The sequence below is a fragment of the Arvicola amphibius genome, chromosome X, assembly GCF_903992535.2.
Source record: "Arvicola amphibius chromosome X, mArvAmp1.2, whole genome shotgun sequence".
NCBI lineage: Eukaryota > Metazoa > Chordata > Mammalia > Rodentia > Cricetidae > Arvicola > Arvicola amphibius.
The window spans coordinates 1,517,290-1,529,595 of NC_052065.1; the positions used below are offsets into that span (position 1 = coordinate 1,517,290).

Genomic DNA, 12,306 nt, shown 5'->3' on the forward strand with positions numbered 1-12,306 from the left:
CCATATGACAATTTTAAATATTTAATGATACATTAATAGGTTCTATCATAAAAAGACAACTCTCAGTGCAGTGTTAGGGTTCAAAACATTCGGCCCCGGCATTATTTTGTTTACCTCTCAAAATATTTGAAAATCACTATTCTGGGAATCCCGTGGCAATGGTCAAAGAAAACTTTGTTTTTAATTCTCATCCTCTCTAGCAGAGTTTGGCATCTTTTCCCCACTAACATTAGCTAAATGCTTCTACTGCGTCTTTTGGGTAGGTGATTAATTTAAATCTTAAATACTTTGTGTTACTTTACCTTTCAGATATCCTTATCTTTGGAAACCTCTCCTTTGGCTGAAGTATCTGGAGGGAAGGCATTGCAGTCACCCTGCATTTCTCTCCATTCTTTATCCAATGCTTTCTGAAGCTCCAATGCGAATTTTCTATCTTGTTCTTCTTGTTGACGCCTCTCAAAATACAGATGCTCCAACTCTATCAGCCTTTTGATGATAAAGTCTTCTGTTTCCTCTTCTTCTAAGGAAGATTTGGGGGACATTTCAAGGTAAGTGCCAGGCTCACCAGCTGCCTCAGGTGAAGATTCCTGATGCTTTCTTTTATTAGTATGTTTACTGCTCGAAGGGTGAGACATTGTATCTTTCGCCTCAGCTGTGCTGTTTCCAATTTCCTCGCTCTTGCCCGATACACTGCTTGCACTCTCTGTTTCGGAAGAAGAGTCAGCAGTAGCTTCTTCTAGTCTAATGGTCTTAAGTGGAACATCAAAGAGGTGCTTAGAGCAGCTTGGTTTTGCTCCGTCATATTCCGAAGTGCCCACTTTCACATCATAGTCGTAAAACAAAGCACGAAGTGCATTTATAGTACCTTGGTTTGGGGTCTCAGGACCTCTTGACCCGGTGGCCGCTGGCATATTTTCTTTAGTTTTCATTTTCTGTCCCATACGGCTCTTCCCATCACTATCAGTTTTCACAGGTATCTTCTTGCCATCTTGCACAGCGTCATACTGTGATGCTGACTCAAGCTGAGACTGTAGAAGGGAATGCTGTGGGACACTGTCACAATGTTTTAGTTTGCGTTTTTTCTTTCTTGGGGATGTCGCTGTATCACCCATGCTGAGCTTTTTAGCCTCCTCCTCCCTTTGCCCTTGTTCTTCCAATCTGCGCTTTTCTGCCCATAATTTTTCCTCCTGCATGTCCTCTGCCAATAACTGCTTTATGTATTCCTCAGAAGCTCTGGTTTGTCTTTCCATGGTGGCCTGGCGCTCAGCCTCCATCCTCATAATCTCCTCTTCATATTCTTTCCTCAATTCCCCGGGATTACTTAGCACCTGAGCTGGCAGAGCAGCCCTGAAGACCCACGGCGGCTGTTCCTCCCCAGGGTCCCTCCGTCTGCATTCGTCTGCATACGTTTCTTGAATTCTCTTCCACAGTTCCTCATTGATAAGACGATCTATTTGAGTATGGTCCCCAGCCCATGAAGAGACCGGGGTGCGGCAGAAGGGGCACGATGAAAATAGTGTTTGGAGAATTGCCTTAAAACACGACTTGCACATCGTGTGCTTACAAGGCAGAGTTATGGGCTCTATGAGGAATTCCAGACAAAGGAGACACTGGCAGTCATCTAAACTCAAGGCCTTGTCTTTAGATAAGGCCATTTTAACAAGTAAGTCCCAATTTACACCAGTACCTCAGCCGCCTGTCTGGATGTTCCGTGCTTAGCGGCAACAGCAATGGCGCCGAGAGAGCTAGCTGGGCACTTCCGCTGTGTGTGGTTGATATCCGGTTACGTGCCATGCTGCCCCTCCGTGCCCCCCTCCCCGTCCCCATTGCTTCCTGGAACGTTCTAGAACTTCTTTCCGTGTGTCAGCCCTAAGCGAGAGCTTTTAGCCAGTCTTCCTACTTCCTAACTTAATGTATCCCTCGGAGGAGACTCGGAATTGTCGTTCTATATTGTTTTAGATAAGACAGGGTCTGACTTCGTGGTCCAGAGCAGTCTTGAGCTTGTGATTCTCGTATCTCAGCCTCGTACATTCTGGGACTACAGGAATGCTGCAGCCGCAAATTCCTGAGCTCCAAATTCTTAGTTTTTGCTTAGGTTTTCCTTCAATATACAGTCTCTCGGGATGATGGCGAATTATTGATTTTTCAAAAGCTCAGGTGTCTTGTGCTAGATGGCAAGGGACTGGATTCGTTTCAAGCACCTGTCTTTTTCCTGAGTGAAATCTTGCTAAGTGATGCGGTGTTGGAAACCAGGAACTAACAGCAAGATATTGCACAGTAAAATTTATTCTCAGCCAGGCCTAATTTACAGTCGCCTCCTGGGAGTAGGAGAATGTAAGCAGCCCTCAGTCACAGCAGAGAGGATCTTATATAGGTCTTCCACGACGTTTGCAAGCAAGCAAAGCTTAAACAAAAGCAAGAAATTTTGCTGTTAGCATTTAGCACAAATACATTTTCAGAGATTTGACATCATTGTGATTGGTCAGTTTTGGAATGCCTCGTCAAGTCGACCTGGTTTTTCAGAATATCTCTGTGGTCTGATGCTAAGAAAAAATAAAAACAGAGTAAAAAATAATAAGAACATGCATCATATTACACTTAAGAATCACAAGTCAAAACATCAGGACTTTGAAAACAGATCTGGTAGCTGAATGATAAGAAGAATGGAGGCTCTGGGTTGTTTTTTATTATTTTTTTTAAATTTTTTTAGCACATGAAGTAAATATTACCCACATTAAAATCAATAGTGCAGGCAGAAATGGGGAAATCAACTTTGAATATTAGCTGAGCTTTATTCACTAGCCGCATCGAGAAACACTACCTGATCTGGCAGTTTCCTCCTTGGAAATTGTAATGCGTTTTAAGATACAAAAGATTGGAATTAGCATCCATAAAACCCTTCTTCTCTGCTGTGGATCTATGGATCAGGGTTTGAGAGCACTGGCTGCTCTTTCAGAGAACTGAGGTTTGATCCACAGCACCCATTTGTCTGTTCAGAACTGTCTTCATTTCTAGGAGATCCAGTGCCCTCTTATGGTCATCCATGGCGTTGCATGCACATGGTGGACAGACATTTATGCAAAACATTCATATAAATTAATAAAATATAATTTAAAAACCCTGCTTCACTTTCTAGTACCAGCTCTTGTAAAACGTGCGTTATCACAGACATATTTTTTCAAAAGTGTCTGTAAGCACATTAAGCAAACTAGGAAAGTCTGTAGTGGCTAGAAGGCTTTAGATCATACTCTTTTGTAGCAAGAAAAGCATTATCCAAGAAATAAATTGATCTCTTCTTTTGAACCAATTATTAGATTTGTTTCTTTCTAAATATATCCTCTTTTAGTTGAGAGATTGTGATACATAATTTTCAGAAAAACAATATTTCAATACATGTATACAGTTTGCAATGGTCAAATGACGATATTTTGCATATCAGCTTCCTCAAAAAGCTATTCTTTCTCTGTTTGGAACATTCAAATCCTACATTTCCAGTTATTTTGAAATGTATGTGGTGTAAGATGCCTTTCTGTGTATATGTTGCTTTCATTGGTTAATTAATAAAGAAACTGCGTTGGCCTAGTTGATAGGACAGAACTAAGGTAGGTGGAGAAGACAGAACTGAATTCTGGGAGGAAAAAAGCAAAATCAGAGAGACGCCATGGATCCTCCACTTGAGATGGACACTGGTTAAAATCTTTCCCGGTAAGCCACTGCCACATGGCGATACACAGATTAAGAGAACTGGGTTTAATCAAGATGTGAGAGTTAGCCAATGAAGAGGCTAGAACGAATGGGCCAAGCAGTGATTTAATTAATACAGTTTCTCTCTGGTTATTTCGGGTGTAAGCTAGCCAGGCGGCCGGGACAAAAAGTGGCCGCCTCCTACCGCATGTATGTGTCATTAATATCTAACCTGTTATGTTGTGGCACACGAGCGTTAATCTTCTTATCCAGCTAACCATCCTGCCTGCAATCTCCACTTCCAAAGTTCTCATACCCACAATCCATTCCATGAATAAGACCTGCTTTTTAGCCTTCCACACATAACAGAAAGATAACATGTGTTATTTGCTGTTCCTGTGTCTGGCTGATATTGCTTAACATAATATCCGATGGTTGTTTACATGTGCAAAGCATATAAGCTTGTCCTTTTGATGGCCAAATAATATTCCAGCACATATCCCATTTTCCTTATTCACTCATCTGGCTGTTGTGAAGAATTCTGCAGAACATATTCGTAAGCAGATGTCTCTTTCAGGCACTGCTTTCATTTCCTTTGGCTATAAACCTAGTAGTAGGGTTGCTTGATCATATGGCAGGTCTATTTCTGTGATTTGGAGGACTGTTGATAGTACCATAAAAGTTGCACTGCTTTCTGTTCCATATGAAACCAAATTTAGAAGAACCGTTTAGCTACAGCTCACCTTTCCAACTTTTAGAGGCTATCAGTCTTTAAAAATAAATACAAAAGGTACCAGGAGTATAATTGCTTGCTGTTGTTGCTGATATTTTACAAAACGTCAATTTGTAATACTGCACTTAAATTTACAATAAAATGTCTTAATCTTTTAACACGATGATTCACTCATTCATACATCTTGTGTATAAGAAAAGATGCAAAGAATTAGTTCTGCAGGATGGTAACGGTTGGTTTACAATTCATTTTTTACATATTTAAGATATTTTTGTTACATTAATGTGTGTGTGTTTGTGCCTGTGTGTGTATCACAGTCTGAATATGGAGCAGACAGAAAACTTGTAGAAATCAGATCTTAACTTTCAGGATATGAAGCACGAATCCTGGGGATTACACTCAGGCCATCAGGATTCGCACTAACACCCTTATCTGCCTTTTTTAAAAAAAAATAAGATTAACTTATTACTACTTCTACTTCAAACCAATAGCTTAAAGTCAATTTTGTTGAGATAGGGTCTCACTATGTAGCACTGGTTGTCCTGGAACTTACTATGTACAACAGGCTGACTTTGAACTCACAGAAATTCCCCTATCTCAGCCTCCCCAGTGCTGGGGTTAAAGTTGTATGCGACCATGCCCAGCTTTTAAGCTAATTTTTTTTAAAATAAAAGAATTATATCATTGTGTGTGTGACTGAAACATAGCATGTGGGTGAAGGTCAAAGGGCATCTTTGTGGATGCGGTCAGTTTTCCTCCCATGTTTATGTGGGTTCCAAGACTGAACCCAGATTATCTAGCTTGAATCTACAAGCAGCAAATGCCTTTATTTTACTTTCATTTCGCTGACCTTGCAAACTAATATATAATAATGATTTGTGCCTTAGCCTGAAAACATTTACTAATTTAACTGAAAATCTCATATTTGGTTTACAAACCACAAAATAATTCCTATGGTTCCAAAATGTGGTGCAATTGTGATTAAAGTCAGGTTAGAATCATGAAATAAATTTTATGTGTGGTTGGTTGACACACACTAGGTCTTTGTTGTCTGTCAATTACTTTTCTAATAACAAAATGCCATGCATCATGGGGCTGGAGAGATAGCTCATCAGCTAAGATTACTGACTGCTATTTCAGAAGATCTGTTTCACAGTACCCTTCTTGGGTTGCTCACAACCACCTGTCTGTCTCCAGCACAAGAGGATCCAATGCCCTCTTCTGACACCAGAGGATATTTGTACATAAGTGCTTATATAAACACACATACACATAAAGTAATAAATTATTTTTAAAAGTAGATAGTTAGGGGCTGAGGAGATGATTCAGGTAGGAAACTACTTGCTTGCAAGTTTGAAAACCTGCGTTTGATTCCCAGTATCTTGATTTAAAAAGCTGAGCATGGTAGAATTTGTATCTAAGAAGCAAGGCAGGGTGATCCCTGGGGCTTGCTGGCCAGCTAGCTAGTCTGGCTAATCAGTGAGATGCAGGTTCATTGAAGAGTCTCTGTCTCAAAATAAGGTGAAGTGATAGAAGAAAATACCTGTTGTTAACCTCTGCCCTCTTTGAATGTTCTTTCATCCACATGTTTATATGAGCACAAACACACACACACACACACACACACACACACACACACACACACTAAAATAGGGATTTAAACAGTGTGTTGTGGAGCTGGAGGATTTCAAGTTAACAGCCTGCCTGTTCTCCATAGGGAGACTGTCTCAAGAGCAAGTAAATAAACAGTGGGATTTGGTCAGTTAAAAGGTGGATTTCAGAGTCTTGTACGGCACTATCATTGGAGCACAGGAGCTGCCAACTTCATAAGATCCATCGTGTCTGCTATCAAAACTCAGTACAGCTCTGCTTGCAGACTATTGACATTCCTTAGGGGAAGTCATTGAACCCTCACCTGAGTATCCAGCCACACTCCCAGCTAGGTGTATGCAGTTCTGCATGACTTAAGTGGATTCAGGGTCTTCGGGGGTGGGCTATATTATTTCGATTTGAGGTTCATTGAGAGAAGCACCAACAGCAGCTGTGTAAGTAAGATTAATAAATTCTTTGCTTCCTCGGGGTGAACATAGGTGGACTCAAACTTTGGCTTGCCATTGAACCCCACGACGAGAAGGTAGATATTACATAGTCCTCCCACCCCAAGGGAAAATGCTCCCAGCAAAGTGTCTTTGACAATTTGCTTCTAGGTCGAGCTGTTCTGTCACAGGACTATGGTGAGCTAAAGGGATCAGTCTGAGGAAGACTTGGGTGTCCATTAGACCAGCAAGAGATCGTACAGGCAGATGGTATGAAATGTGGGAAAGGGTGCTAGTCTAAATGTTGATCACAGTGAGGCCTCCTCTACCTATCAACTTTCTAGTTCTGAAACTTGTGAGAGGCTTAACCTCTTCTGATATTGATCCCTCCACCATAAATGAAAGGTATCTTTCTTATTTCAGTGTTCTCTGCTGCATCCCCTCCTTCCCAGGCTGCTTCATACTTGTGAGCCTTCTGCCCAAGACTCCTGAATGCTCAGATTCAGGCCACTACACCATACTTGGGTTAAGCCTATGTGCTTTCTTCAGATGAATCAGTTGTTTTGGAAACAATCATTTTTATGAGTATGTTACATATCCTGGCATTTTGGTTGTGAAGCTAGACTTTGCAACCATCTCAGACATCTTTCCAGCCCATTACATACCTTAAAAATAAAAGCCCTTGTGGCTCCTGAGAGGAGCATTACTCTCTAATTATTTTATTTTTAAAATCATATATATGTATATATATACATATACATACATATATGTTGCTAATTTTCCTGAACATTATGTCTATGCACCTTATACCTGCCCATTGCCTGTGAACACTAGAGAGGGTTTCTCACCTCTGTAATTGTGGTTAAAGAAGTGTTGTAAAAAGCCACTTGGGTGCTGGAATCAAATCCAGGTAACTCTGATTAATGGTGTTTTTATTTTCTCTCCCTTCTTAAGGTTTTTGTTCTTTCCCAAACTGTGGCAATATTTTTTAATTACCACGATAAATTAGAATAGAAACCATAGGTTTCTCCAAGAGCCACACATAGGTTCCTTTATCTCATGAAAAGTAAGTCTAAGTCTCTCCAATTTTATAGAGCCAATTTTTCAAGGAATGTGTTGGCTTAATAACTCTGTGTCCTCATCAACCTTTCTACTTAATTTGGACAGGATTAGACAAGGCACATTTAGTCAAACCATTCATAAGTGCCCACCAAATAGCCTCAGGCCTTTAGTAATGTTACTCTTATCCAGATGAATTAACACATAAGGAAGAGTAGTAAGTACCAGAATAAGGCAAAATGCTTAGTTTCAAAGGTTTGGATATTAGACAAGTTTCAGCCCCTTTTAAGTCCTGTAAGGTTACTTTGGGCTGCCCCAGTTGTTAGGAATATTTCCTAATGTGAGCTCTCTGCCCATGCAAAAATCCCATTCAAGCCAAATCACAACAAACTGAATTAAAGGATATCCAGGTTTAATAGGATTCCTGTACTCTCCTGTTGCCCCGAGGGAACCTGGAAGCTGCCAACACAACCATGAAGGAGAATGAGGGAAGACCATGAAGGGACTGTCTGGGGAGCAGTTTAAATAGACTGGGGCAGTGGTCCTGACCTCCTCTGGGGAGGGGTCAAGGTTTGGCAGGCAACCTTGATCCTCTTTCAGGGAGGGGTCAAGGTTTGGCAGGCCTGCCTTTACCCTCCTTGGGGGAGGGGCCTAGGTTTGGCAGGCTGTCTTGAGACTCCTCTGGAGAGGAGTGGAGTCAAGGTTTGGGAGGCTACCTTGATCCTCCTTGGGGGAGAGGGGTCAAAGTTTGGTGGGCACAGGGGTGGGGCCTCCATAGATGGAGGCCAGAGACAGGGATTTACATTTCAGAGTGTTTGTATGAGGGGTGACAAGAAACTGAGGTAATATTTTGACCAACATTTAGGCTCTTTTTTGATAAGGGGGCGTTGACTCTAGTCTGGCTAGTTCTTGTGGTCATGGGGCCACGGGGGAAAGAGAGAGCTGGGTGTTGGTGGGGCCATGCTCAGCAAGAGATGTGGCTAGAAAGGCATCCTGTGTACTCTCATCCGGAGATGCCAGGCATCTGTTCCTTGGGGGAGTTAAGAAGGCAGGTGTCTAGGAAAAAAATATTGTTATTACCCATCTTGTTTGTATGACCAAAGATGAGTGTGCCAGTATGAGGAGCAGGTAGGCCCTTCATTGTGGCATCTTGGAAAACCAGACGGTGGAAGGTCCTGTCTGCTAGACAGACCAGGTGTCCTGAGTAGGTGCCCGCTTGAGCCTGGATAGATGGTACCAGCATGGGTGTCCTAGGAGCTTGGCTGCTGAGGGGGTGGTGAGGATTACCGTGTGAGGGTCTTCCCATCGAAGTTTGAGGGACCTAGGAGTTAGCTAAAGATATCATGACCCAGTAAAGGTGCTGGCAAGGCGGGTATCGCTAAGAAAGGATGAGAGAAAAATTGTCCTGCCAGAATGCAGGGCAGTGGCAAAGTTTTAAGTGGGGAGGAACGGGTCCTGTCTGCCCCCATAAATGAAATTGGTGAGGGGAACGTAAGGCCTGAGTGAGACGTTAGAACAGAATAGGTAGCTCCCAAATCCAAAAGAAAAGTAATGGACTTATCCACTACCTCCACTACCTGCAGCTTTTCCTTAGGCTCGCATAGGTTTATGGAATATACCAAGTCTAGGCAGTATCAATCCTCGGCAAGGCTGAGGAGTCCGAAGGCTGGCACAGTTTCACTTGTCAATGTTGGTGAGGCCAGACCTCTGTTGCGTGGCATACAGGACAAGTCCATATGGGAGCTTTGTGATTTCCATTGTCCAGATTGCTGGAGATAGGGCATTTCCTCGAAGGAGGTTTAGTGCAATATCGTACTATATGGACATTTAGGCCACACTTGAAACAGCTTTTGTGAGGTTGACTTAGGCTGGGCTCCATCAGGGTAGAGCCTTGTGGTTGGCTTCCCTTGTCTGCCTTCCTGTAACCTTAGGGCAGCTGCTAAAGCCTGGGCCTGTAGATTAGCTGTCTGTTGTAGCTTTGTCTGAAAGAAAGACACAGCTGTTTCTTCTCGGGCATTAAAACTTTAAAGGCCATTTTCACCAATTCCTGTATAGGGGTTTGGGGACCCTACTCAGCCTTTCTTAATTTTTTTTCTAATATCTGGTGCTGACTGAGAAATAAAATGGGTATCCAAGACTGTGACTCCCGCTTGGGAGGCTGGATCTAGCCTGGTATATTGGACCATGTTCACTTGTAACCAATTTTTTAAAAAAAAATGGCTGAATTTTCAAACAACTCCTTTTTTCCGAGACCATTTCCATACACGGAAGGAGGCAACGATCCATAATGTTTCTCCTCTGTAATGAAACACTTTACTATAAGCAGAAGGATGAGTAGCAAAGGAATTTAGAAAAGGATGAGAAATCTGGAAGAGAAAATGGAACATGGACTTTCATAATGCCATCCACTCATGCCACTTTCCAGAGAGGGCAGAGAAGCGTAGAGTTATGGTGGGATCTGGTATGGAAGTTGGCTGGGGAGGATTGGGAGGGGTTAGGGCAGCGCACTGAGGTGGTCAAAAGTTGGGAGGAAGAGGTAGGAGAGGGATGGGGGAGGAAGGTGGGTAGGTGGAAGTTGACCTTGAACTTCCTGATTGGCAAGGGAGGGGGTAGTCAAGGACAGGGAAGGAGAGGCGTGTGGAGAATGTTGCTCAACTGGAAGGGGGTGGGCAGTGTGGGTTTGAGGGAGTAGGGGAGGCGACAGTGCCTCTGGCTGCATGGTCCAATTGGAATTGTCGGGGTCCCAATTCCCAGATGACCAGGAGTTTGGGGGGTCAAAGCCATAGTGACCAAGATCAGTGCTGCGAGACACTGGCTACTGAGGGAAGGGTGAGAACACAGAGACCAAAAACCATGAACATATATAAGCTCTGTCCATTTGTTCCTATGGTGGAAAAAAATTTCTAGGTCCCAGACATGAAGCTCAATGCTTCCTTCTGGTGGCCAAAGTGTGCCATTGTCAAGATAAATTGAGGCCAAATCTTAGTGCATAGTGAAACTACCCGTTCAGGACAGATTGTATCGGACAGCCACAATTTATAAAGATTTTGTAGGACAGCCCCAATTTATAAAGATTTTGTAAGAGCCATTCCAGGGGCGACAGTGGATCTGGCTTTGAACTGCAAGTGCCCATTTTAAAGTCTATGCCCAGCTGTGGGCCTAAGTCTATTACAGTGCATTCACCAAAATAGCTCTTAGGCCTAAACAGGGATGTGTAACTTGAATGCTAGGCGTTCCTAAGCAAATAAAATTCACCTCAGATAGGCCCGGCCTAGCCTCTGAGATGGAACTCTTGGCATGGGCCATGTCTTCCACAAGAGTCTGATAATCGACAAAAATAAAAGTAAGTACAAATGGGTTCCCTAAAACCCTATGGCATAGACAAAAAAAAAAAAAAAAAAAAAAAAAAAGAACTCACCAAGATACAGCTGCTGTAGTCCGGGAGCCAGATTTAGCCTGGCATGGAGAGCTAGGATTGTGAACAAGGGTGCTTTTGATGCGTGGACATACAGGCCGCCCTATCTCATTGGAACCTCCAGATGTTAGGAATATTTCCTAATGTGAGTTCTCTGCAGATGCAAAAATCCCATTCAAGCCAAATCACAACAAGCTGAATTAAAGGATATCCAGGTTTATTAGGATTCCTGACTCTTAGGTGGCCCCAAGGGAACCAGTAAGCCACCACTGATACCACCAGGAGGAAAGAGGGAAGACCACAAAGGGACTTTCTGGGGAGCAGTTTAAATAGACTGGGGCAGTGGTCCTGACCTCCTCTGGGGAGGGCTCAAGGTATGGCAGGCTACTTTAACCCTCCTCATGCTGCTATACCCCTCCTTGTGGGGAAGTGCCAAGGCTGGGTAGGTTACATTGAACCTTTTCCAGGGAGAGGCCAAGGTTTGGCAGGTTGCCTTGACCCTCCTCGGGGGAGGGGTCAACGTCTGCCAGGCACAGGCACAGGGCCTCCAAAGATGGAGGCCAGAGACCAGGATTTAGACAAGTCACGTTGAGTTTTGTCAGTAGATGGGCTGACAGACTGGTTAGTTCCTATCCCTGTGTAGTACAGGGACTAATCTAAGCATAACCATCAACCCTTGCCAATTTCTGGCTGGGAATGATTAACTCTTATCCCAGATTTCCCTGTTTCCCAATGGCCAGAAGTTTTTAAAGGAATTTCCAGATTTTTCATTTTATGGCCATTGGATTACATCTTCCTATTGTGCATTTCTTTGGATGGGTCTTTCTTTCTAGATATTCACCCTTGTATTTTCAGGAAGCCTGTGTTTTTGCTATGGTCACTCCCTGGTTTCTGGCAACTAAGAGGCATGGCTGTAGAACATGCAATTTTAAACTCAGTATTCCTACCTCAAAAGATAAACTCCCACATCTTTCCTTTCTCCAATACAAATAGACATTTAACGTGGGTATCAGTGAGCGAAGGTCAAGACGAATATGGGTTGCTGGTCAGTAGTCAATACTATTGCCTTCCCTGTTTCTGTCTTCCTTAGTTCCCAGGTCCATGCCTGAGAGCAGTGGTCATTCATTGGACCATGACCCTGTATTCATCTCAAACATAAGCCTCAGGAGGAGGTAAAGGGGTAGAAACTAGAATGGCCCAGGGCCTCAACAAAACTTTAATTTTAATGACTCTATAATCTGGAAGACAGTCCATTTGACAGCATCCATGACTCCCACTTTTTGCGTGTGGTGGATCCATGGTGTAAAACCTTCACAGCCCTAGGAGCGGAGAGAATGTAGGGTCATTTCTAAATTGGTTCCAGTTATCATTTGGTGCTG

At 43.0% G+C, this 12,306-nt stretch overlaps 1 protein-coding gene across 1 annotated transcript; it reads right to left on the reverse strand.

Moving 5' to 3' along the window:
- Window positions 1-305: 305 nt before the first annotated feature.
- Window positions 306-1,655, reverse strand: LOC119804922 (E3 ubiquitin-protein ligase RNF168-like). Its single transcript, XM_038316704.1, has one exon. The coding sequence runs from the start codon at window positions 1,653-1,655 to the stop codon at window positions 306-308; it is 1,350 nt and encodes a 449-aa protein (XP_038172632.1).
- Between the last annotated feature and the right edge of the window lie 10,651 nt (window positions 1,656-12,306).

Excerpts from the sequence above, each read along its gene's own strand:
- LOC119804922 (XM_038316704.1), bottom strand. The coding sequence starts at position 1,655 with ATGGCCTTATCTAAAGACAAGGCCTTGAGTTTAGATGACTGCCAGTGT.